At 36.6% G+C, this 22,656-nt stretch overlaps 2 protein-coding genes across 3 annotated transcripts in view; both read right to left on the bottom strand.

Annotated features, from left to right (window-relative positions):
• The window catches only part of ap1g2 (adaptor related protein complex 1 subunit gamma 2), a 47,465-nt gene extending 26,957 nt beyond the window's left edge, over nucleotides 1–20,508 (bottom strand). Inside the window, exons 1-4 of the mRNA XM_039744338.1 lie at nucleotides 19,699–20,508; nucleotides 11,505–11,718; nucleotides 10,017–10,141; nucleotides 2,954–3,095 (exon numbers count right to left, since the gene is read on the bottom strand). Of these exons, the coding sequence (XP_039600272.1) occupies nucleotides 2,954–3,095; nucleotides 10,017–10,141; nucleotides 11,505–11,708 (471 nt within the window). The 5' untranslated portion in view covers nucleotides 11,709–11,718; nucleotides 19,699–20,508. The remainder of the gene's footprint in view (nucleotides 1–2,953; nucleotides 3,096–10,016; nucleotides 10,142–11,504; nucleotides 11,719–19,698) is intronic.
• Nucleotides 20,509–20,762: 254 nt separating this feature from the next.
• The window catches only part of LOC120525529, a 38,580-nt gene continuing 36,686 nt past the window's right edge, over nucleotides 20,763–22,656 (bottom strand). For both annotated transcript variants that reach the window (XM_039747911.1, XM_039747902.1), the window contains exon 10: nucleotides 20,763–21,167. In XM_039747911.1, coding sequence (XP_039603845.1) covers nucleotides 21,069–21,167 — 99 coding nt within the window. In that variant the 3' untranslated portion in view covers nucleotides 20,763–21,068. The remainder of the gene's footprint in view (nucleotides 21,168–22,656) is intronic.

The raw sequence follows: 22,656 nt of genomic DNA, 5'->3' as shown, positions 1-22,656 counted from the left end.
GAGTGTCACTGAACAGTCAGTGTGGGTTCAAATAAGGGAAGTCGTGTTTTACTGACATGCTGGAATTCCATTAGAAGGTAACAAAACAATACGATCAGAGGGGTGCATGTAACATTATCTTGACTTTTAGAAAGAATTTGATAAGGCTCCAGGTTGTAGAGTGTGGATGGGTGCAGAATTGGCTGAAACACAAGAAGCAGAGGGCTACGATGTAAATAACCTTTTCAGAACTGGGTGAAGTTAAAAGTGGGGTCAGTGCTGGCACCGCTGCTATTTTTAATATATATACACATTATCTGGATAGGGACATGAATAGCAAGATGGTTAAGTTTGTAGATGATATCAAGCTAGGTAGATTGGTAGATAATATAGAATGCATTGAATTATTACAGAGGGAAATAAAACAGCATAAGGGCTTGGGCAGATTTGTGGCAGATTTAAATTTAATGTCAGTAAATATAAAGTATTACATGTAGGAAGTAAAAATGTTAGGTTTCAATACACAATGGAAGGTTGAACACTGCAAGTACTTCTTATGAGAAAGAATTAGGAGTCATGGTGGACTTGCCACTATCAACTTCCAGTGCTCAAAAGCCATTCAGAAGGCTAACAGAATATTAGATTATATAGCACAATGTGCAGAGTACAAGTCTAAGGAGGTGATGCTCAAGCTTTATAACTCACTGGTGAGACCTCATCTGGAGTACGGTGTGCAGTTTTGGTCTCCAGGCAACAAAAAAGACACAGCAGCTTTAGAAAATATCCAGAGAAGAGTGATCAGGCTGATTTCAGGACTGTAGGGGGTGAATTTTGAGGAAATATTAAAAAAGCCGAGCATCTTCAATTTGAACAAAAGGAAATTAAGAGGAGACATGATTGATATGTTTAAAATTATGAAGGGAATTAGTATAGTGGATTGAGACAGTTACTTTAAAGTGAGTTCAACAAGAACATGGGGGACACAGTTGGAAACTTGGTAAGGGTAAATTTTGCATAAACACTGGAAAGTTTCTTTTCATGTACAGAACAATAGACACTTGGAATAAGTTACCAAGTAGTGTGGACAGTAGGATTTTATGGACCTTCGAAACTCAACTTGATGTTATTTTGGAGGAAATTAAGTGGATAGGATTGGCAAGCCTAGTTGAGCTGATATGCCTGTTCTTGTCAAAATTTTTCTAAGTTTCTAATGCTGCTAGAACCATTAATTAGACTAGATTAGATACATTTTATTAATTGCAAGGGATAATTTAGATGCATACAAAAGCAGAAACAAACAAAAAACAAGGATACAGACTCACAGGACAAATAATAAAGCCAATCAATCAATAAATAAGTAAATTCAATTAAATACATAAATAAACAAATGTATATTGTGCCAAAATTTCATAATGAACTTGTGCCCAATTGCCAAAAAGCTATGCTCTTTACATATTTTTTGTGCTTTCCTAACAAAAGTTTATTTCATTATCTACAGTCTGTATTTTTAACTCATTGTTTAGTCCTTGAACCAAAGATTTCTCATCTCAGTCATTACATATATAGCAAGGATGTTTTTGATAGCTATTATTGTGACCTCTGGAGAAAAGTATGCTGATGCATTGCCAAGAATCAATATTTATTTGCATTTGTACCATGTGTTGTATGGAACTACAGTGACTAATACAGTCTTCTGCAATTTTGTGTGATATCTACTACTACAGCTAGTTCACAAATTCAATCTTTTTATTCCCTTGGGTCAGCCTAATTAGGTGTGCAGATGTGAGTGTGCCTTGGATTGGACTAGCCCCACATCTAGGGATGCTACTCACATGTGCCCAGTGCTGCCAGTAGAGGCTCTGACACTTCCTGAATGTGAACTAAGAATATTATGATATTATATGACACTGTTCAATACCAATATTAAGTGCATGTTAAAATAATAAATATTACAAATGCATTTTTATTTAAAACAAAACTGCTTATCATATGCCTTATCTTTGAAATAACCTCAATGTAATACACGTTTCTTTGCAAATAACACTTTTTTTTGTTACTTTTAAAATAATAATTGCTTATTTTGAAAGTTGCCAAAAAGTATACAGTACTAATACAGGGTGAGGCAGAAAGGACGGACGTCTTTGAAATGGCTAGAACTCACCGCTAGGTGGAGTGACAGATGTGCGGTAGGTGGAATTAGATTTGTGAAGTCTTAGCATTTTTTTATTTTCTTTTTAGTTGAAGCCACGGAGCCGTGGACGATAGAACACCGCGTTTTTGCGTACGACTGTTTTGTCAAGAACAACCAATCTATTACCGCAGTTCAGCGTGCGTTTTGTTGCCATTTCAATATCCACAGAAATAAAGCTGTTCCCGCTCGTAACACTATCCTACATTGGGTTAAAGCACTTCGTACATGAGGTACACTAATGAAGAAAAGACGCCGGGGGCTACACGACCGGCACGTACCCTGAAAATGTGGAAAGCGTACGACTAGCCATGCTGCGCAGTCCAAGTCAATCTGCACAGAAGCATTCTTCTGAACTTGGCCTCATTAATCGCTCGGTAAGGCGTATTTTGCATTTAGACCTGCATCGCCATCCCTACAAATTGTCAAATGCTATTTCAATATGAACTCAAATCTTTCAATACATTTCTTTGTAAGAAAAAATTTTCAATTCTGTGATTTTGTAAAGAACGTCTGTCCTTTCTGCCTCACCCTGTAAGTGTTTCTAATAAAAAATATGGAGTTAACAAATTGATTAACATGCCAGAATGCCAATGTTTTTTTCCTTAATAATACAGAACTCTTAAAATTTTTTTCTTCTACTTCTACATACTTTTATAATATTATGTTTTATAAATTACAGTATTAAGAAATGCTGGTGTAATAAAATGAATAACACTAGAAATGATTAATTAAATACACTTCAAACTTCATTTTACTTTAAAGGTTAATTTACTTTTTGTATACCTTCTTTTTAATGTAGGAATTAGATGTCTTCAACAGCCTCTCAACCTCTGTTGCAAGGTCACGGCACATCTCAGAGGATCCCATGCAGCCCAGTGTACACAGAGCAAGGCCCTGGACATACTGACTATTGTGGTTCATATCACTAAATAATCAAAAACAAAACAAACACAGTAATGAAGTTATAGAAAAGCTGATGGGGAAAAGCTTAGTGAAAAGGACAGCCTGGATTAAAAAACAAAAAGACTATAACATATTCAGGAAAAACACTGAGAACATTATTTTAGGTTCATACTTTAATTTAGGTCTCCCTCATTTTAGTGCACTTAATTTATAATCACTTTGCATATAGTTACACAGTACATTTATGGTGTAAAATGTTCTTAATCTGTAATTTGAATTAAGGTAAAGTTAAGCATAAAATAGCAGGGACATAGCCAGGGTTTCAGGTAGTATTAGCAGTCCAAAAAATAAAACATAATAAATAATTAGTTTACGTAAAATGGTTTTCATGTTTAATAAAAAGGATTACAAAACATACAAATTAAATGCATAAATTAAGATCGCTATGCATACTGGAATGCCAAAAACAAAGTGTAGCTGCTGTGAATCAGTTGATTTACTCATGGTACCTTTGTAGCAACTGGTAGTTCTTCAAAATAGGGCAAAAGCAGTAAGAAAAAAGGAAACGTAAACGTTCACCTGGGTGGTCCCAGAGTATAAAGCAGCTACTCTGAAGATACAATGGCAACTATGAAATAAACAATCACATGAGAAAGTGCAGTGACATATATATATATACTGTATATAATATATGCAGTGCATCCAGAAAGTATTCACAGCGCATCACTTTTTCCACATTTTGTTATGTTACAGCCTTATTCCAAAATGGATTAAATTCATTTTTTTGCTCAGAATTCTACACACAACACCCCATAATGACAACTTTAAAAAAGTTTACTTCAGTTTTTTGCAAATTTATTAAAAATAAAAAAAAATCGAGAAAGCACATGTACATAAGTATTCACAGCCTTTGCGATGAAGCTCAAAATTGAGCTCAGGTGCATCCTGTTTCCCCTGATCATCCTTGAGATGTTTCTGCAGCTTAATTGGAGTCCACCTGTGGTAAATTCAGTTGACTGGACATGATTTGGAAAGGCACACACCTGTCTATAGAAGGTCCCACAGTTGACAGTTCATGTCAGAGCACAAACCAAGCATGAAGTCAAAGGAATTGTCTGTAGACCTCCAAGACAGGATTGTCTCGAGGCACAAATCTGGGAAAGGTTACAGAAAATTTTCTGCTGCTTTGAAGGTCCCAATTAGCACAGTGGCCTCCATCATCCATAAGTGGAAGAAGTTCAAAACCACCAGGACTCTTCCTAAAGCTGGCCGGCCATCTAAACTGAGCAATCGGGGGAGAAGGGCCTTAGTCAGGGAGGTGACCGATAACCCGATGGTCACTCTGTCAGAGCTCCAGAGGTCCTCTGTGGAGAGAGGAGAACCTTCCAGAAGGACAACCATCTCTGCAGCAATCCACCAATCAGGCCTGTATGGTAGAGTGGCCAGACGGAAGCCACTCCTTAGTAAAAGGCACATGGCAGCCTGCCTGGAGATTGCCAAAGGGCACCTGAAGGACTCTCAGACCATGAGAAACAAAATTCTCTGGTCTGATGAGACAAAGATTGAACTCTTTGGTGTGAATGCCAGGCGTCACATTTGGAGGAAACCAGGCACCGCACATCACCAGGCCAATACCATCCCTACAGTGAAGCATGGTGGTGGCAGCATCATGCTGCGGGGATGTTTTTCAGCAGCAGGAACTGGGAGACTAGTCAGGATAAAGGGAAAGATGACTGCAGCAATGTACACAGACATCCTGAATGAAATCCTACACCAGAGCACTCTTGACCTCAGACTGGGGCGACTGTTCATCTTTCAGCAGGACAACGACCCTATGCACACTGCCAAGACTCTGTGAATGTCCCTGAGTGGCCCAGCCAGAGCCCAGACTTGAATCCGATTGAACATCTCTGGAGAGATCTTAAAATGGCTGTGCACCGATGCTTCCCATCCAACCTGATGGAGTTTGAGAGGTGCTGCAAAGAGGAATGGGCAAAACTGGCCAAGGATAGGTGTGCCAAGCTTGTGGCATCATATTCAAAAAGACTTGAGGCTGTAATTGCTGCCAAAGGTGCATCGACAAAGTATTGAGCAAAGGCTGTGAATACTTATGTACATGTGATTTCTCAGGTTTTTTATTTTTAATAAATTTGAAAAAACATAAAGTAAACTTTTTTCATGTTGTCATTATGGGGTGTTGTGTGTAGACTTCTGAGGAAAAAAATGAATTTAATCCATTTTGGAATAAGGCTGTAACATAACAAAACGTGGAAAAAGTGATGTGCTGTGAATACTTTCCAGGAGCACTGTATAATAAAAAGAAGTCCTGTCCTGGAAATCAAAAGCAAGGCTACGATACATGATCTTCTTGGAAGACATTTAAAAGACCCGCAAGACGAAAGAGACTTGCCACGATGTGTCTCACGGGAACATAGAACAAGATTCTTGCAAGACACGCCCTACTTACAAGCAATATCAACAAATAAGACCACGGGCAGAAAAAACAAATCAGTAGTGTAAAGGCAGTCATGCAGCACACACAGCTCCAGGGCTCTCGGAGCATATAAAGTGTATAAGGTCAATACAGTAGAAATGAAATGTCGACGACTAAATGAAGAAGAAAGAAAAGCTCGGAGAAAAGTGACCTATGGCCACAGAGCTCCTCGGCGGGGACCTTAAACATGAGACTTTGTGCCAGGACCGTCTCGCGATGACGTGCAACATGAGATTCTTGCAAGACAAGCCCTACTTACAATCAATATCAAATAAGCCAAGAGGCAGCAAAACATTCAGTCGTCTAAAGGATTTGAGCACACACAGATTCAGGGCTCTCAGCGTATATAAAGCGTATAAGCACAGTACGGTATAAATGAAATGTCGACATCTAAGTGAAGAAGAAACCAGCACGGAGAAAAGAGACTCAAAAGTGTTGGAGAGAAAAAAGAGCAAAAAAGAATAATCGAGGTTCAAATTCAGAAAATAAGGAAAGTAATTATCAGCCTGGAACAAGTGGAATTGGGAAAAAAAAGCACGTCCAATCCGGCTCAGAATTAAAAGACAAAGAGTAAAAGACAAAGTAGAACTTCATAAAGACATTTACAAACATTGGCGCTAAACACATGCAGAGCAGGTTAGAGATTATGAAAGCAGTAAAATTAGAAAGGCTCAAAAAAAAAAAAAAAAAAAAACTTGGTGCTATACACATGTGGAGAAAGTTAAAGGATATGAAAGTAGGAAAATTAGAAAATATAAAAAAAGAAAGTAAAGATCGCAGTAGCGCAAACAAACAAACTGCCTCATTTAACTATGCACCAGTCTAACTTTGGTTTTGCACAATAATCATTACACTATTGCACCTCAACACTTAATTCTACTTTATTCACATAATTTTACTTATTTATTATGTTCTGCTATACTGTTATCTTTTAATCTATGATGTTTTGTTAATCTAACTGATATTCTTCTAACTTTGTAACGTTTTTGATAAGCGGATCAGGATGCATTTCACTGCGTGTTGTCCTGTATAACTATGCATGTGACAAATAAAGAATCTTGAGAATTTCAAAAACGGAGTTTAGCGCACATGCATTTATTGGTTACTTTGTAACAAAAACATTAACTGCTGATGATGTAGATCATTTTGTCTGTCGTGAAATTCCAAAAGGAGAAACCTATTCTAAATTATGGTACAAAGTCATTAAACACATATCTCACTGACCTCATTAAAAAGATTCAGCATATTGAGACTCGCAAGATTACAAATATTGTTTTTACAGAAGTTCAAAGAAAAAAAATCTTAAAAGTGTGTATTTGGAAAACCAAACACGGGGGTTGGCGAGCGAAGCAAGCAGGAGGCGAAGCCCCCTAGTATGTATGTATATATATATATATATATATATATATATATGGTTGAAATGTTTTTTATCATAGGCACCGTGGCGGACATTAGCCGACTTGCTGACCAACCACAAGCGTTACCTGGTAGGTAACCACCCACACAGTCAGATTGTGATTCAGACTACGAATGCCTTGAATATATATATAGACACACACTATATGAGTCATGAAATAAAAAAAACTGCAACAATGTTTATAAATAATACTTAATTAAATGACAGACAATAAAACCAGCATGAAAAGAGACCTTTTGAAATAAATTGCACTGGCACTAAATAAGCTATTCTGTATTGTGCCATTTAGAAATGCCCCACTGTAAAATATTAACAGCCTTTAAAAAAAACCTACAAAAATTAAATTAAAAGTGAGTACATTACTGAAAGTGAATAAAACACTGATGTAGCTTTTCATGATAACTAGACAACTTTTATTTAGCCATGCATTTTTTAAATCTTTATATGTAATTTTAGTTTTTCATGTGCTATTTATTAATATATTTCATAATTCCTTTTTTCACATTTTGACACAAATGTTATGCCATAGGTTTTGCAGCTGTGCTATAGGCAACTCTCCTGGATTACAAGGGAATGCTATTAACAGAGACATTTGAATAATCAAGTAAATATAGATTAGAATTATCTATAGAATTATACAGCAACAGTGCTGTGACATTTGCATATTTAAATATTGAATAAATGAGAATATCACAGGATCGTAATTTTTTTTTGTTTTATTATAAGCTTCTCAGTGGGACCTTTTCAAAGGTATTTTGAAAAAACAAGATAAACAGCATCATATCTCTCTGTTATCATGTTATCAATGCAGGTGGCAAGTCTGTACACAATGACTTATTTTTCTCAATACTCTTTTAAAACCCTGTCTTTCACTTTCTGGATTTTTGTGCAAAACATATTTTAATGTAAATCTTCAAAACAACTGTAATTCACTGCAGATGAAATCCCAATACTTGTGTGACTAACTCTGGGTGTTTTCTGATTCTGGTAGTAGAAAAATGGTATTATTCATAATGTATGTTTAGCGAACCAAACATTTTGATTTGGAGGGATTTCTCTAATAATCTGAAAGTGTCACAAGATATAGGCTGCATGTAGGTAAAATGAAAATCATAAACCACATCCTGGGTACTTTGCATTTGGCGTTTGCATTTGTACTTGAGAGAACGGTCTCAAAGCTGCTTAGAGTTGCAAACACCAAGATTTTAAAAAGTCTGTATGTCTGTGCAGGGGGCACAATCTCTGTTCATAGCTGCCTGACCTGAAGAACAAGCTATGCTAAACTTAGTCAGATTGGTAACTATTGTTGAACTGTGGGCTAGTTGTGGACTCAAAAAAAAAAAAGGATAGTAAAGATCGCATTGGCACAAACAAATGGAAATAATTACTCGGTGAAATAACAGAACAGCGAAAAGAGATTGAATATATTGTTCAGATTTAAACTTTAAGTCGGAGACTTGTAGATCGTCTAATTCATGTTGCCAGAGATAATTAAAATATTCCAAAAACGTTGGCGCAGTATGAAGTCCCATCAGACTTCAAGTCACGCCATACTTAAAACCTTTGGAAGCAAGTCCCATGAGACGGTGACTTTTGCCATTGGATTCTTTCAAGTCACGCCCTACTTACAACTATTTTCAAACAAGACCACGGTCATCTAACCTCAGTCGCGTGAATGCTTTTGTCAGACACACTTCCTGCGCTCTCAGCTCTCAGTCGTGTGAATACTTTTGGCAGACACACTTCCTGCGCTCTCAGCTCATAAATTTTATCAGGAAAATAATTCTATACGTTCTAGATGACACGTCAACGCCTAAGCGAAGAAGAAAGAGCATGGACAAACATTCAAAAAAGTTGTTTTATTTAATAGAGAGAAAGAAACAATATTCACTCACAGGCAGTTATACATTGCGTTGTCATGATGTAGTCCAAACACGGAATCAAAATTCAATGCGATCTTAAAGAAAAGTTAGTTCCATATATTGTTTTTACTAAAGTTTTAAAGTAAAAGTGAAAATAATGCATATCTAACAATTCCCATGAAAATAACAATCTCTTTAAATTGTATATCCAGTTAACCAAACACGGGGGTGGGCAAGGAGGGGGCAGAGCCCCCTAGTACAAGTAAATTTTAAAGTGACCAGGCTAACTTGGTTATTGTATAGCTAAGCAAATCAATTCATGAGAATAATTATTAAGACTCAGTTTGTTTTGTTATGAACTGGAGTCACATGAAATACTCCCTTTTATCAGTCAGTATTAGATCAGGGCTAATTAATTATTTTGATGGTCAACAAATATTATATAGCCTGCTTTGATTATTGTTTCATGGAAATGGCTATGGGAAGGTGACAAATTCCATATACTGATGGCTCAAAACTCACAATGTTATTCAAGTCCTAAGGCTTTGAATCCATCAATGTATTATAATAAAAGACACATCTAATTGTCTAATATGTCTCTCTTTTCCTTCCACTGTATAAATAATTTAAGTTTAATTATTTTCTTCTTGTCACAGCATTTTAGTAAACTGAAATTAAATGTATGAATAACTGGGAATGCAAGAAACATAACAGATCACATCATACCATTCTTAAATGCACCTAATTAAATTTAGGATCACAGGGAGCCTAGAGCCTATCCCAGTATCCCAGATAAAGTGCCAATCCATTGCAGGGCCCATTCAAGCACACACAGGCCCAATTTACAGTCACCAATTAGCATAATGAATATCTGTGGAGATGTGTGAGGAAACCCTGCTGAAAAGGGCAGAATGTGCAAAAGCAACATTAACAATGACCAAGCATGATACAAAAATCAGAATATTAAATTCATGTATGAATGAATATGTATATCTGTCACTGATTTTTCTATTCACAGTCTTTGTCTACCAACAGTTCTTCAAAGTAATAAATGATCTTTCAGCTTTAATTCATCAAAATTTCAATTGACAATAAGACACAAATGGTAAACTGTAAATATTGAGGGTCAAGAAATAGAAGAAAAGTAGGCAATAATAAACAGGAACTTACTTTTTAATTGAATTAGTGATCAAAAGGCTTGCATCCTGCCTTTCATCAAGCAGCAACATTGCCCCTAGGTAGCCAACACGCTTGTCACTGAATCGGGGTGATGCAATAAGTTTCAAGCACTCCATCTAAAAATAAATAAATTTGTCAGTGGATTTATTAGGTTGTCAACTGATTATATTGAAACAAAATACTTCAATAAATGTTGACACATAAATCTCATTACATGTGTGGTAGCTATTTCTTCTGGCAATACTTACGGTCTCTTTTGCAATGGATATCCCATGACTCATATGCTGGGTATATTCTATACCTTACAGTATGCTTCTGTTTCACCATCTTTTCTAACTTCCCAATACTACTAGGACTCTGTTCAAAATTCAAGTTTTTACATAAAATATCCTATATGGCCCTGCTCCTCACTACCTCATGTCTTTCAGGCACTCCTCTATGAATTCTCTGTTGTGCCTTAGTTTTCATCCTTACTACAGCTCTGATGTACCGAATCAATAAAATGTTAGAACATTACATTATTAAAAAAATTAGAACAGGCCATTCACCCCAACATCCATGTCATTCCTATTCACGTACATTGTCTAAAATAACCTGTATTCCTCCAAATAACATTGAGTCAAGATTTAAAGGTTTCTAAAGTCCTAATCTCCACCATGTGACTTGGCAATTTATTCCATCTGTCTATAGTTCTTTTCTAACATTTGGGTAAAATTTGAGCTTAACAAATTTCCAACTGTGTCCCTATGTTCATGAATAATTTGTTTTAAAATAACAGCTGAGATCCACTGTACTAATTCCTTTTGTGATTTTCAATTCTCCAATCACATCACCTCTTAACCTCAGTTTGCTTAAACTGAATTTCCATTTACTTAAATTGCTATTGATTTTCCTCACTGTTTGAGGAAAATATGTGTAATAAATTTCTAGTAGTTAGAATTTTTCCTTGTCTACTCTTCAGGTGCCTCTGGACTGTTGCTTTGGATTTCTAACTGCTTTTTATCTGTCCCATTCTGGCCTCAGTTTTAACATACTTTTGTTTATAGCTTGCTCCTTTGTCATCAATCCCTTGTGCTAACTGCACTGCTACATTTCTTAAACTCTTTAATTATTTGTATTTTTATTGTCTTATAAATTTGCATTATTTTACTAAGCAAACATGCATATTGCATGTATGCCAATTTTTGCAGTTGTCTTGGATTAATAGGTCTTAAAAATAAAGAAATAAAACAATAATAAAGTAACTACATTGTTTTGGTAGACATGGTAATCACTTTTTCAGAAATCAGTTTAAGCTATATCTCAAAGTATATGTGAATAAATACTAATATCTTACTATACCATTTTTCATTAGTGTTTTTTTTTCATACTACATATTACTTTAAGCATCCATATTCAAAATAAACAAAAGAAAACAAACACTAACACTTATCAAACATTTTGTTATAAAATTATTCAGAAATTTGGAAACATTACTACCTGGCCAAAATGTGCAGGATATCCTAACATATGCATGTATAGTAGCTTAGCAACATTTCGACAGCGGAAAGATGGATCTTCCTCTCGAAAAGATGAGCGAATGTCAGCACACTCCTTTTGAATAATAGCACGTTCTTCTGCCTGGGTCTTTGCTGTACGTATTAGACGAATTAGTTCTTGTAGCTTTACTGAAGATGGAGCCATTGCAGAACTTCTATACATTGAAAGTAAAACACATTAGAAAATGAAAATCTATTTATGAAGTAATAAGAGGATAAAACAAAAGTAGGATTTGTTTTGAAGAAAAAAACACATGGAGCTATTTAAATCAAATAATTTGTGGAAAACATATGAATAGGACTGAATGATCTGTGGAGCCAAGGTGTATACTGTATTTGGTTATGCGGAATATACAAAGAAAAAAAAATGACACAATGACAAAAAGGTAAAGATCCCAAACATAACCAAAAGAGATGACTTAATTATCAGTTATTATTAATTATTTGATGTTAAAGCATACATAGATTTTCTTGTTTTATTATGTTTGTTTCTACTATGTAGCACTTTGAGATTTCTAAAATATGAAGTGCAAAATAAATAAAATTTATTATTATTGATAAAAATATAATGGCAGAAAGGGTTGGGTTGGGCTACTACAGCACTACAGCAAAAGGGGAAATGGTGTCATTGGACTTATGCCTAGTAAGACAAATCTCACCAAAGCAAAATTATCACTAAAGTGCCAGCTTATCAAATAAGTGGATAATTCACCCAACACAACATTACAACACTTACCACAGCTATCTATTCCAATAAAGAGTCATGAGATGCCAAGTAAGTCATCAGGATCAAGGAAAGAGCAACCAGTGCACAGATTAGCCAATCCATCATAGACCATATTTACTTAGGCTGGGGTAATTTAGGATCACAAATCAAAACTAACCTACACATCTTTGGGATAAGGGAAAAACTGGAGTATCAGGAAAACCCTCACACTGACATGAGGGGAATGTGCCAATTTTCCAAAGAAACTGACTGATTTCAAGTCTAGTCCCTGAAATTGTGAGGTAGTCATGCTAACCACATTGTGTTATTACCAAAATCCTTTTTAATTTAATTTAATGTGAACATAACATTCTCACACCTTGTTAAACCAATGCATAGTCACGGGGGAGCCAGAGCCTGTCCTGGCAGCACTGAATGCAAGCCAGGGAACATTTGTGAATAGGCATGGCTCACTGACGTAGAGAATGGGCCCTTTGGAATCACCAAGTAACTTCTGTATGCTTTTGTTAGCTTGGAAGAAAAACCAGGGCAGCTGGGAGGAAAAGCCCTAGAAACCATAGAATAACATGTGCATGGTAAATAAACAAAACACCATCTTATTAAATACACAATATACAATTACACACTGGCATATGGCAGGATGGTAGTTGATTAGGCAAATTGCAGAGGGTGTAATATATGAAACACTTATAGAATGTAAATGATATCTATAAACAAACTTAGAATACTCAAAAAAACACTTATTTTAAAATTCAAAGCACAATCTGTACTGTAAACAGCAAGAATTATTTCTGATACAGTATTTTTCCAGTAGTACACACTTTAATGGGTTAATGACTGTAAGGAGAATATCTACAGGTATAAGCATTTTGCTATAAAATACATACAGTTGAAGAGGTGTTATTTCAGCAGTATTCTGCATTTTGTCACCACTTACACTAACTAAATAGTGGCATTATGTTGCAAACTGGGCTAAAATCACATGTTGTAATGTTCTTGATGCAGTTCTTTATGCTGAGCAGGCATTTCAGTTTTGTACCTTCAAGTGAAATATCATTTGTAGAATCTTACAGTATTACATTCTTAAAATAGATTAGTCTAATATGATATATAGTTTTTCTGATATTAGTATTACAGTATTCTGGAGTATAAAAAGCAAAATTAGTCAGGATGTTCCTAATATAATTCTTGTAATATTCCCCAGAAATCAGTGAGCTATTTTATTTGCATATGAAGGGAAAGTAATTTCATAAAAGTATGTAATAAGCTTTATATTTTATTTTGTACATGCATTATTGATTATTTTATTTGCACATGCACAAACTAGTTTAATGGCCAATGGCTCAGCTTACCATGCCTGACAAGCTTTTACCATTTTAAACAGTCTTTTGCAGTTTTAGGGGTGAAATACCCCTCATGTAACCCACCGCATTTCTATCCACATCTTTTCTGACCTCTCTCTTGATATATGACCAGTTCATATTAACATTTTTGCTTAGGCTTATAGCTACATACAAGGGGTAAATCCATGGACTTTAGATAGATACTTGGGTTGCGTTAACAGAAAGGCAGCTGGAGCCTCCGTGTCCCACTCTAAGTCCGCATTTTAGAGTGGACAAAATGCAGAAAAAAGGACTTAAATTACTCAAATGAACAATAGCTCTTCTGTAGCCTTTAACAGTAGCCAGGGTGTGTGGGCTGATCTTCACCTACCCTCCTGAATTTCTTCAGATAAAGTATTTTAAATCTCTGCAGACTTTGCCAGGCTAAGAAGCACAAAAATTACTAACTATACAGTAAGCCAGCCTCTTCACTACTCTAATAGTCACAGTCTGGTACTTGAAAATAACCTATCACCTAATAAGCTGAAGCTACATCATCCCTTAAACCTAGGTGTACATCTCTCTTGGATTACCACCTGTGAGATCAACTCTAGCTGGCTCTGTGACAGTGACATGACCTGATCTTAGGTGAGGTAGGGGCTCTGCTCAAGGAAGAGAATCTCTGTAATAATGTGGAAGATGCTAAAACACATTTGTGAGATTGTTAAATATTTTTGGACAACCGCATGCAAGTAGGAATTTCATTATAGTCTGTACAATTGACAATAATCTTGACTTTGAACTTCAATGGCACCTTAGATGTGATCATATTAATGAAAATTAAAGTGATAAACATTAACAGTACAAGTCATTTACTGTAAGTAAATAGCAAAAGAGAGTCTGGTTAAAACAACTGCACAATACCACTCCCACAATCTCCTGAAATAGAAAGGATGGAAAAAATATGTGAATCTCTATGAAAGAGGGCACTTAGAGCCAGGTGTTTCAATCAATGAGATAACAATCAGGTGTAGGTTTGGGGTGCACTACCCTATAAAACTGATGACACTTTTACATTAAGGCCTGCTTAAAAGTACATCAAAACAATCATTTTGAAGTTCATAAAGCTGCAAAAAAAAAAAAAAAGGAAATCACTGATTAAGATGGCCATATCAGAAACCACACTTCTTCAAAAATCACATTGCTTCTCAAATTTGTTAAAGACTAAATAAATATTACACAACATGACTGGATCATAGTTCTGTGGACAGAGAGGACAACAGTAGAAGTTTTTGGTATATGCACACAGTGTTATTTTTGACAAAAACATAACACTACCTTTCAACAGCAAACTGAAAGCATCTCATCTGTGGGATCATCATGGCATACGACTGGTTTGCTGCCTAAGGATAGTTTTTGAGGGAACAATGAGCTCTAAGCTGTACCAGGAAATTCTACAGGTGAATAGCAAGGCACCTCTTCATAAAACCAAAACAGTAAGTAACTCAGCATGAGAGTGACCTCAAACACAGAACTAAAGTAAAGAAAGTCACAATTTTTGGACGTTGAAGTCACAGCTTTGACCTTCGTTGTACTGAAATCCTGTGGCTTGATTGGACTGAACTGAAAGAAGAATGGGTGAAAATACTAAATTCTGTACCAGTTTGGTCAGTGTCTATGAGAAACATTTGATTGAAGTTATAGGGATCAGTAATTAATTGTAAGTTTGCTTGAGTTTGGAAATATATATTATACACATACATACACCCACTGTATACAATGTATATACTATACATATACATATACTATACTGTATATACTATACATGATAGCTGTCATGAATTTCATGAGACTTATTGGTGATTTCATTGGTGAAAGTACCAATATTTAATTATTTTTACAATAAACTATTACCTGAAAAAGTCACAACACCAAAGCAAAATGTTTCTCTCATTTTTCAGAGTCACTAATCTTTGACATTATTATGTTAGCTTTTTCGGTTTATAGCATATGTAAATACTTAAAACAAAAAATGCAGAAATGAAACAAATCTTATGTTTATCAAACCCTACACTTTCACTTCTGTTTTATTTTTATATTTATTTAGTAGCTTGCAGACAGGATAATTTTTGAAAAGAGAAACCAACATTAGAAACGTTCATAATAAACAATTAATTAAACGTGTTACACTGAATAAAGTACTACTTCTTGGCTATACCCTATTCCTCAAGCTGACTTTTTTCTGTTGATGGTGCTGCATTTTAGCTGTCTATTTATACTAAATCTACATGCTCCATGGACAATGTGTACAAGTAAACCAGTTCCCCGGTTCACCATATACAAATATTAAGTCCTTAAACTACTCACAGTGGCTCTTACATATTTGATATAGCATTGTTCCACAAAGGTAACACTTGTTTACACGTGAATTAATCATTCAATTGTATTTATATCATTCATCATTTTAACGTACATGGTATCACAAAACACGGGAGTTTTTTCTCAGGGTTTCTTCCAACAGGTTTCAGAAACTGGGAGTATAATTAAACAAGTGGAAACAGTGGTTAGGGGCACATCAGTTAAGCGGACATGTGTTTTCTACTAAATAAAATGAAGTTATATACTTTATAACATTTTTATTTACCAGTGAGTTGAAAGTAGTGACTTGTTGCATGTTGGTTGGCCATGCAAGAAAATAATTCAGAAAATACCATTACAAAAGGAAGTAACAATAAATAAACCTAAGGGTTAATATATTTTTTTTTCTACATTTGTAGCCTGGAAAAATGTAAAGCGTATTCAACAAAAATATGAAAATGTACAATTTTGAGTGTGTACAATTTTGAGTGTGATATTTGTTTAACCCTCTGGCTTTGTGTCCAAATTTTGCCAGGATGTACCACAGTGCCTTGTGACCCTGAATTGGATTCAGTGGGTAGAAAACATTGTTATGTGTTCAATAACAGTAAATTTCCTTTATCTATTACTATGACCCAGATTAACATTATATTGCTCTTTCACAAAGGAATACAGAAAATTTCAAAAGGTTTACATGTTATTTCTCATAACTATATGCTAGCTAGAAGTACAATTTCAACAACCTCACCATACTGCGTTTTGTTTTATTTGTTAATTCCAACAATGTAAGATCTATCAATAAATTTTTCTGTGTACAGAAAAAGTCTGCAAACCCTTTAGAATAACCAGGATTTCTACATTAATTGTTCACAATAAAGAAACATTATCCACTCAAATTAATAACATGCAAAAACTTTATTACTTGTTAATACTAAATATAATTTTTAGAAAATGAACTGTCCACACTGGAAAAAGTATGTGGACCTCCAGGACCAGAGGTGAATACCCACTATAACGTAAAGGAGCTAAACCTGCAGAAACCTCTTGAACTTGTCCAAGCCTTTGATTATATGGCAATTATAAGAAAAATGCTGAACAAAGAAAATATTGCAAGTGTGCTTCAGTTTCAAGATCACAACACTTCTGGGACAATGGCCTGTAAAAAGCTGAGACAAAAGTTGAACTATTCCCAGAAATGCACAAACTTGGAAAAAAACACTGCCCCCCAATTACCAAAACCTTGCTCCTACCATGAAATATGGTGCAAGGAAGATGCTTTGCTGTTTCAAGGCCCTGACATTATCCATCCATCCATCCATTTTCCAACCCGCTGAATCCGAAAACAGGGTCACGGGGGTCTGCTGGAGCCAATCCCAGCCAACACAGGGCACAAGGCAGGAACCAATCCTGGGCAGGGTGCCAACCCACCACAGGACACACACAAACACACTAAGCACACACTAGGGCCAATTTAGAATCGCCAATCCACCTAACCTGCATGTCTTTGGACTGTGGGAGGAAACCGGAGCGCCTGGAGGAAACCCACGCAAACATGGGGAGAACATGCAAACTCCATGCAGGGAAGACCTGGGAAGCAAACCCGGGTCTCCTAACTGCGAGGCAGCAGCGCTACAACTGCACCACCGTGCATATTGCTATTACAAAAAGTAAAATAAATTCAAAATTTTACGGGAAACTTTCAGCACAGCATTCTGTCACTTCAAGCTCCATATGTGTTAAGTGATGCAAAAAAGACAATGACCTAAACACACTGAAGTAAATAAAGAACTGAATATGTAAACCCAGGCCTCAACCCAATTTACAGGCTGTGCCATGACCTGAAGAAAGCTGTTCATATAAAAAAAATCCCACAAAAATCACTGAATTGCAAAAATTGTATCAATAGAAATGATATAAAACAACAGTGTCAAACTCAGATGCTGGAAAGACACAGCGGCTGCAGGGTTTTCATTCTAGCCACTTTGTTAATTACTAGAGAATTACTACCGACAATGAAACACACTTCTTTTAACTTAAATGTAATCAGCTTGTTTTACAAGACTTGGAACCCTTACATGTTTTTTCCTTAATCATCAAATAATATGATAGATATGCAAAGCAAGCCAACACAACAAGATTCTGTGTACACCTGTGTGTCCATCAGGTGAAAGTCTAAGAAATTTTGGTTTGTTGTAGTCAACAAAACACGTTGATGGTGTCCTCAGAAAAAGGAAAATCAACAGTTTTTAAAATTACTGATGTAGCAAAATATGAGCACCAACAAGCCATCTAATTAAAATAACTGGTTTCATTAACAAGAACAATTGGCTTATAATTAGAATATTGGTGGGATTTGAGGTCCCCTTCTTAGCTGGTCATATATTGGCTTACGTTTTGTTTAATTGCTAGTTTATACATAAAGTCTATAAAGTTTATAAGTCTAAGAACTAAATTAATTTGTTGCATTAGCAGCAGTAACTGGTAAGCAAAGGAAAAAGTAGCAGAAACCAAAACCTACAGCCATTGTGACCCTCCAGGATCTGAGTTTGACACCTCCAGTTTAAATTTTCTCCTTGCTATTGTACAGGTATGATCAGCATCAGCAGACATTTGTTGGAGGTTATTGCTGCTAAAGGAGTTTCTACCAGTTACTAACTACAAAGATTTGCATGAATTTTCCACCTACACTCTGAATGTTTAAATGTTGTGTTCAGTATTGACTTGAAGTACAATTGTTTGCAGGATTAGTTTAAGACGTTTAAGATAATGTTTTTCTATGATTGTGACCTAGTTGGAGATCAGACTACATTTTATGATGAATTAATGCAAAACTCCAGCTAATTGCAAAGGGTTTACAAACTTTTTCTTGCAACTGTAGACAGGCATGGGGAGGTGAAGCTTATCCCTGTCCCTGAAGAACCTGGTATGGACAAACACTGGTTGATACACCAGTCTATCACATGACGACCACAAACACTCATTTCTTTAATCCCCAAATCCCTGACCCCATCCGTCACACCATTTCAACAGCCAACCTACTTCGGATACCTGTGGGAGTATCTTCTGTCCATTTTCTAAACCCTGTTTATTCTGATCAGGATCATGGAAGAGTTGTAGTCTATCCCAGCAACACAAGTCCACTTAACTCACGTGTTTTTGGACTGTGGGAAGAAACTCACACAAACACAGGGAGAGCATTCAAACTCCATGCAGGATGGACCCAGGATGTAAACCCTGGTCTCCTTACTGAGAGGAAGCAGTGCTACCATGCTATCTTTCTGCATATCAGGGAGGAAAAAAATCAATCCAGACACGAGGGGTATGTGTTTTAATTCCAAACATTCACTTAAGGGGTTGAGAATAAAATCCAGGTCACTGGTGTTGTGAGGCAATAACAGTCACTGTGCTACTGGGTCTACGGCTATGACAGGCGCTACATTGAATTAAGATTGAATAACTCAGTAACTTCATATTCTGTTGAGAAACTTGATCTACAAAAGGCACAGTGTCATTTTGTAATACTGCAGCACTTTACTTTTAATGCATTGTTAAATGAGCAACGGCAGCAGCGTTTGAATTAGCGCTGGGGTAGACAGATTGTACCGCGTAAATGTAAAGCGGAATACAAGCTAAAGACTGACTATTAAATGCTTTCATTTTCTTAATCCGCTTTTTTTTCCCTCTTAGCTTCACTTCCAGTATAGTTTAATTTTTCCATCTTACCTTACCTTTTTATAATGAAGAATATCCACAGGTCTGCGGCATAAAATCAGCACATCTCCTTGCAACCTGCTCCGTACTTCCTGTTCACGGGGCACAAAGAGAGCACGACAACGCCCGCGTTTCACCTGAAGGAGGAGACAGCGGCAGCGACCTGCCACCTAGCCAGTGGTCTACACCTGACAGTAACGCCTACCTACCCTGCCACATAGTGAGCGCACCTCACCAGAACGCTGCCATGCATGTTGTCTATTCAATGAATAAAGTAACGATACCCTAACATAACATGGATGTGCTTCACCTGTAAGTGTGGCACATTAACCACCTACGGTATTACCGGGTGGCACCTAATAGCCGCGAAGACAAGAATTAACGATTCATTAGGAAACAAAGCGCAAATAAGGTCATCTGGCAGAATGGGGCCACACTTTGTGCATGTATCACCAGCCACAGTTTATTCTACTAAATTCTGAACAGATGTCCCCTGTAACCGGCGACATTCTGCAAAATAATGAGAGCGCTTCACCTGTAAGCCGCGACCACACCCGGCCACATTGTGAGCGCGATTCACCTGAAAAAGAAAGCGACTTCCTGGCACAAAAAGAATGCGCTGCACCTGAAAGCGTCGGTGACGTCCTGCTATAAAGTGAGTGCGCTTCACCTGGGAGGGACTGGGTGCCAGAACCAATCATTAAGCTGTTACTGAGTTCAACCAACGACTTCACTAAGCCATCTGAGATAGTCTTTGCTGACCGCCCATTTCCCTTGACATTCATGCCTTATATTCACCTTCAAAATTACACAATTCAACCCAATATTTTCGTATGAAAAACAAATATGTTTACCCGATATCACACGCGCATCGTTTCCGGTTTACCGGCCGTTCAACACCAAGGTTCCTCCTCCTCCTCCTCTTTCAGCAGCAGGAAGCGACGCTGCCTGTCGAGTTCCACTCTCGATCCGCAGGGAGGAAGGGCGGGCGCTGCACACTTAACCCGCGCCTTTCCAAGGAAGATGCGCGTGCACGCGAAGGCAACTGCACCGTAGTGAGACACAATTACAAAAGCTGGACCCTCGAGAAGTTGCGTTTATTTACATTTATCTAAGAAACAGAAAATGTCAAGTGTCTTAACTACAAAATAATCAGGTTATTTATATTTAATGAAGAAGATGAAAGTCTGACACATACTAATTTACTGATCTCTCCAACTTCTATTGGGATTTTAATACACAAATAGTTCATATACTGTATATCATATATAAGCGCGACATTTTTTATTATGCTTGGGATAATCCTCATCAAGAATGCAGGCATTATTGGCTCACAACCCATCTTCAAAAAGCCAACTAGCAGACTTCATTCTTCTTATATCAATGGTCATTTTAACTGTGGCTTGGAAGAAACTGGCTTGAGAAATTCCTTCAGAGTTGGAATGAAAGTGTTGTACTTTGTTTTCTGGTATCTCTTGAAAAACAGCTGTGAAAAGAAGAGATGTAAGAATTAGTAAACTGGGACTGACAATATCAAACTATTAATTATTTGGAGTGTTATTTCTCCATAAATGTTTACAATCCTTTTTACAGACTTGTGCTTGCAAGATTTCTTTATTCTGGGTTTCAGTTTAATAATTACGACTAGCCAACCCGCGGCGTAGCATACGCCGCATATAATTATTTATTGATGGGTGAACACTTCTTGAAAGACACAGTTGTCCAAATGGGGAGGGATTGAGTATACAACTGTCAGAGAATGAAAAGATGGAACTCTGGAGAGAGCAACATACAATTGTCCATGAGTGAAAACATGTTTTGGCAGATACAGGCATATCTTTTTGAAAGTTTGTCCTTGTCCCTTATTAATAGTCATTGCAAACACCAATCTAACAGGAAATTGCGTGTAAAAGTAAAAGGCAAATTAGAATCTGATGGGGTTAGGAAAATCCGGGAAATAAGGACAATTTGTGAGGTAGCAGATCTGATAGTCTTACACTCCAGTACACTGCAGTGAATGCTGCTAACAGAAAGTCTAGTGCCATTAACCCATTAGTGGGGCCCTGTGAGTTGGCAGTCGTGGCTCTCTGTCTTGCGTGAAAAGTCAATGTGGCTCAGAGGTGCATGTGGACTTATGCACAGACGAAAGCGACAGAGGCAAGTTGTTGCGTGCGGGCACATCAGCAGGCAGTGCACATGCCTCGAGAGCGACACTGGATGCGGAAGGACGTGCGTATCCCATGACGCGGTAGGAGGGTTAGAGTTGGGGGGCGGGGATATGTCGAGCGTATCCCATGGTCTAAGAGTTGGCGGGCGGGGCTCTCCGTCTTGCTTGCGCTCACTGTCTTGTGTGCCCTTAATGAATTATTTAATTACTATTCTTAATCCCAATAGGTACTATGTATAACAAATATCTATTCATCCATTATTTTTCCAATGCCAACAATGAAGCTTGGGACTGAGAAATGCTCCAGTGATTAGTTCAACATAGAAACACTCTCTGGACAGAACATCAGTCTTTTTTTCATTGCATCTTTGACAATAAGCACCTGAAACTGCAACATATTATAAGATAACATTATAACAATGAAAAACATTTTCAGCCATCAGTAAAACTACTTCGAGAAGTTACTAAATAAAAGCATGACTATTGCTTTTTCAAAGTTTCCTCTAAAGCAGGACGCAATCAAAGAACATTTATGCTTACAACAGAACACAATCTAAACGTAACAGCTCTATTATTAGTCTGCTCTAAATAGCCTGTGACATGCGAGGCCCTTTCTTGCACCCCAAAACACAATGCCGAGTCTCTGTACTTTAACAAAAGCAGCTTTTACTCAGCTTGAAACAGATATATATAGATATATATATATATATATATATATAGATAGATATATATATATATATAGATATATATATATATATATATATATATATATATATATATATATATATAGATATATATATATATATAT

This window comes from Polypterus senegalus, chromosome 1 (assembly GCF_016835505.1).
Source record: "Polypterus senegalus isolate Bchr_013 chromosome 1, ASM1683550v1, whole genome shotgun sequence".
NCBI lineage: Eukaryota > Metazoa > Chordata > Cladistia > Polypteriformes > Polypteridae > Polypterus > Polypterus senegalus.
This window is presented reverse-complemented; position numbering and strand designations above follow the sequence as displayed.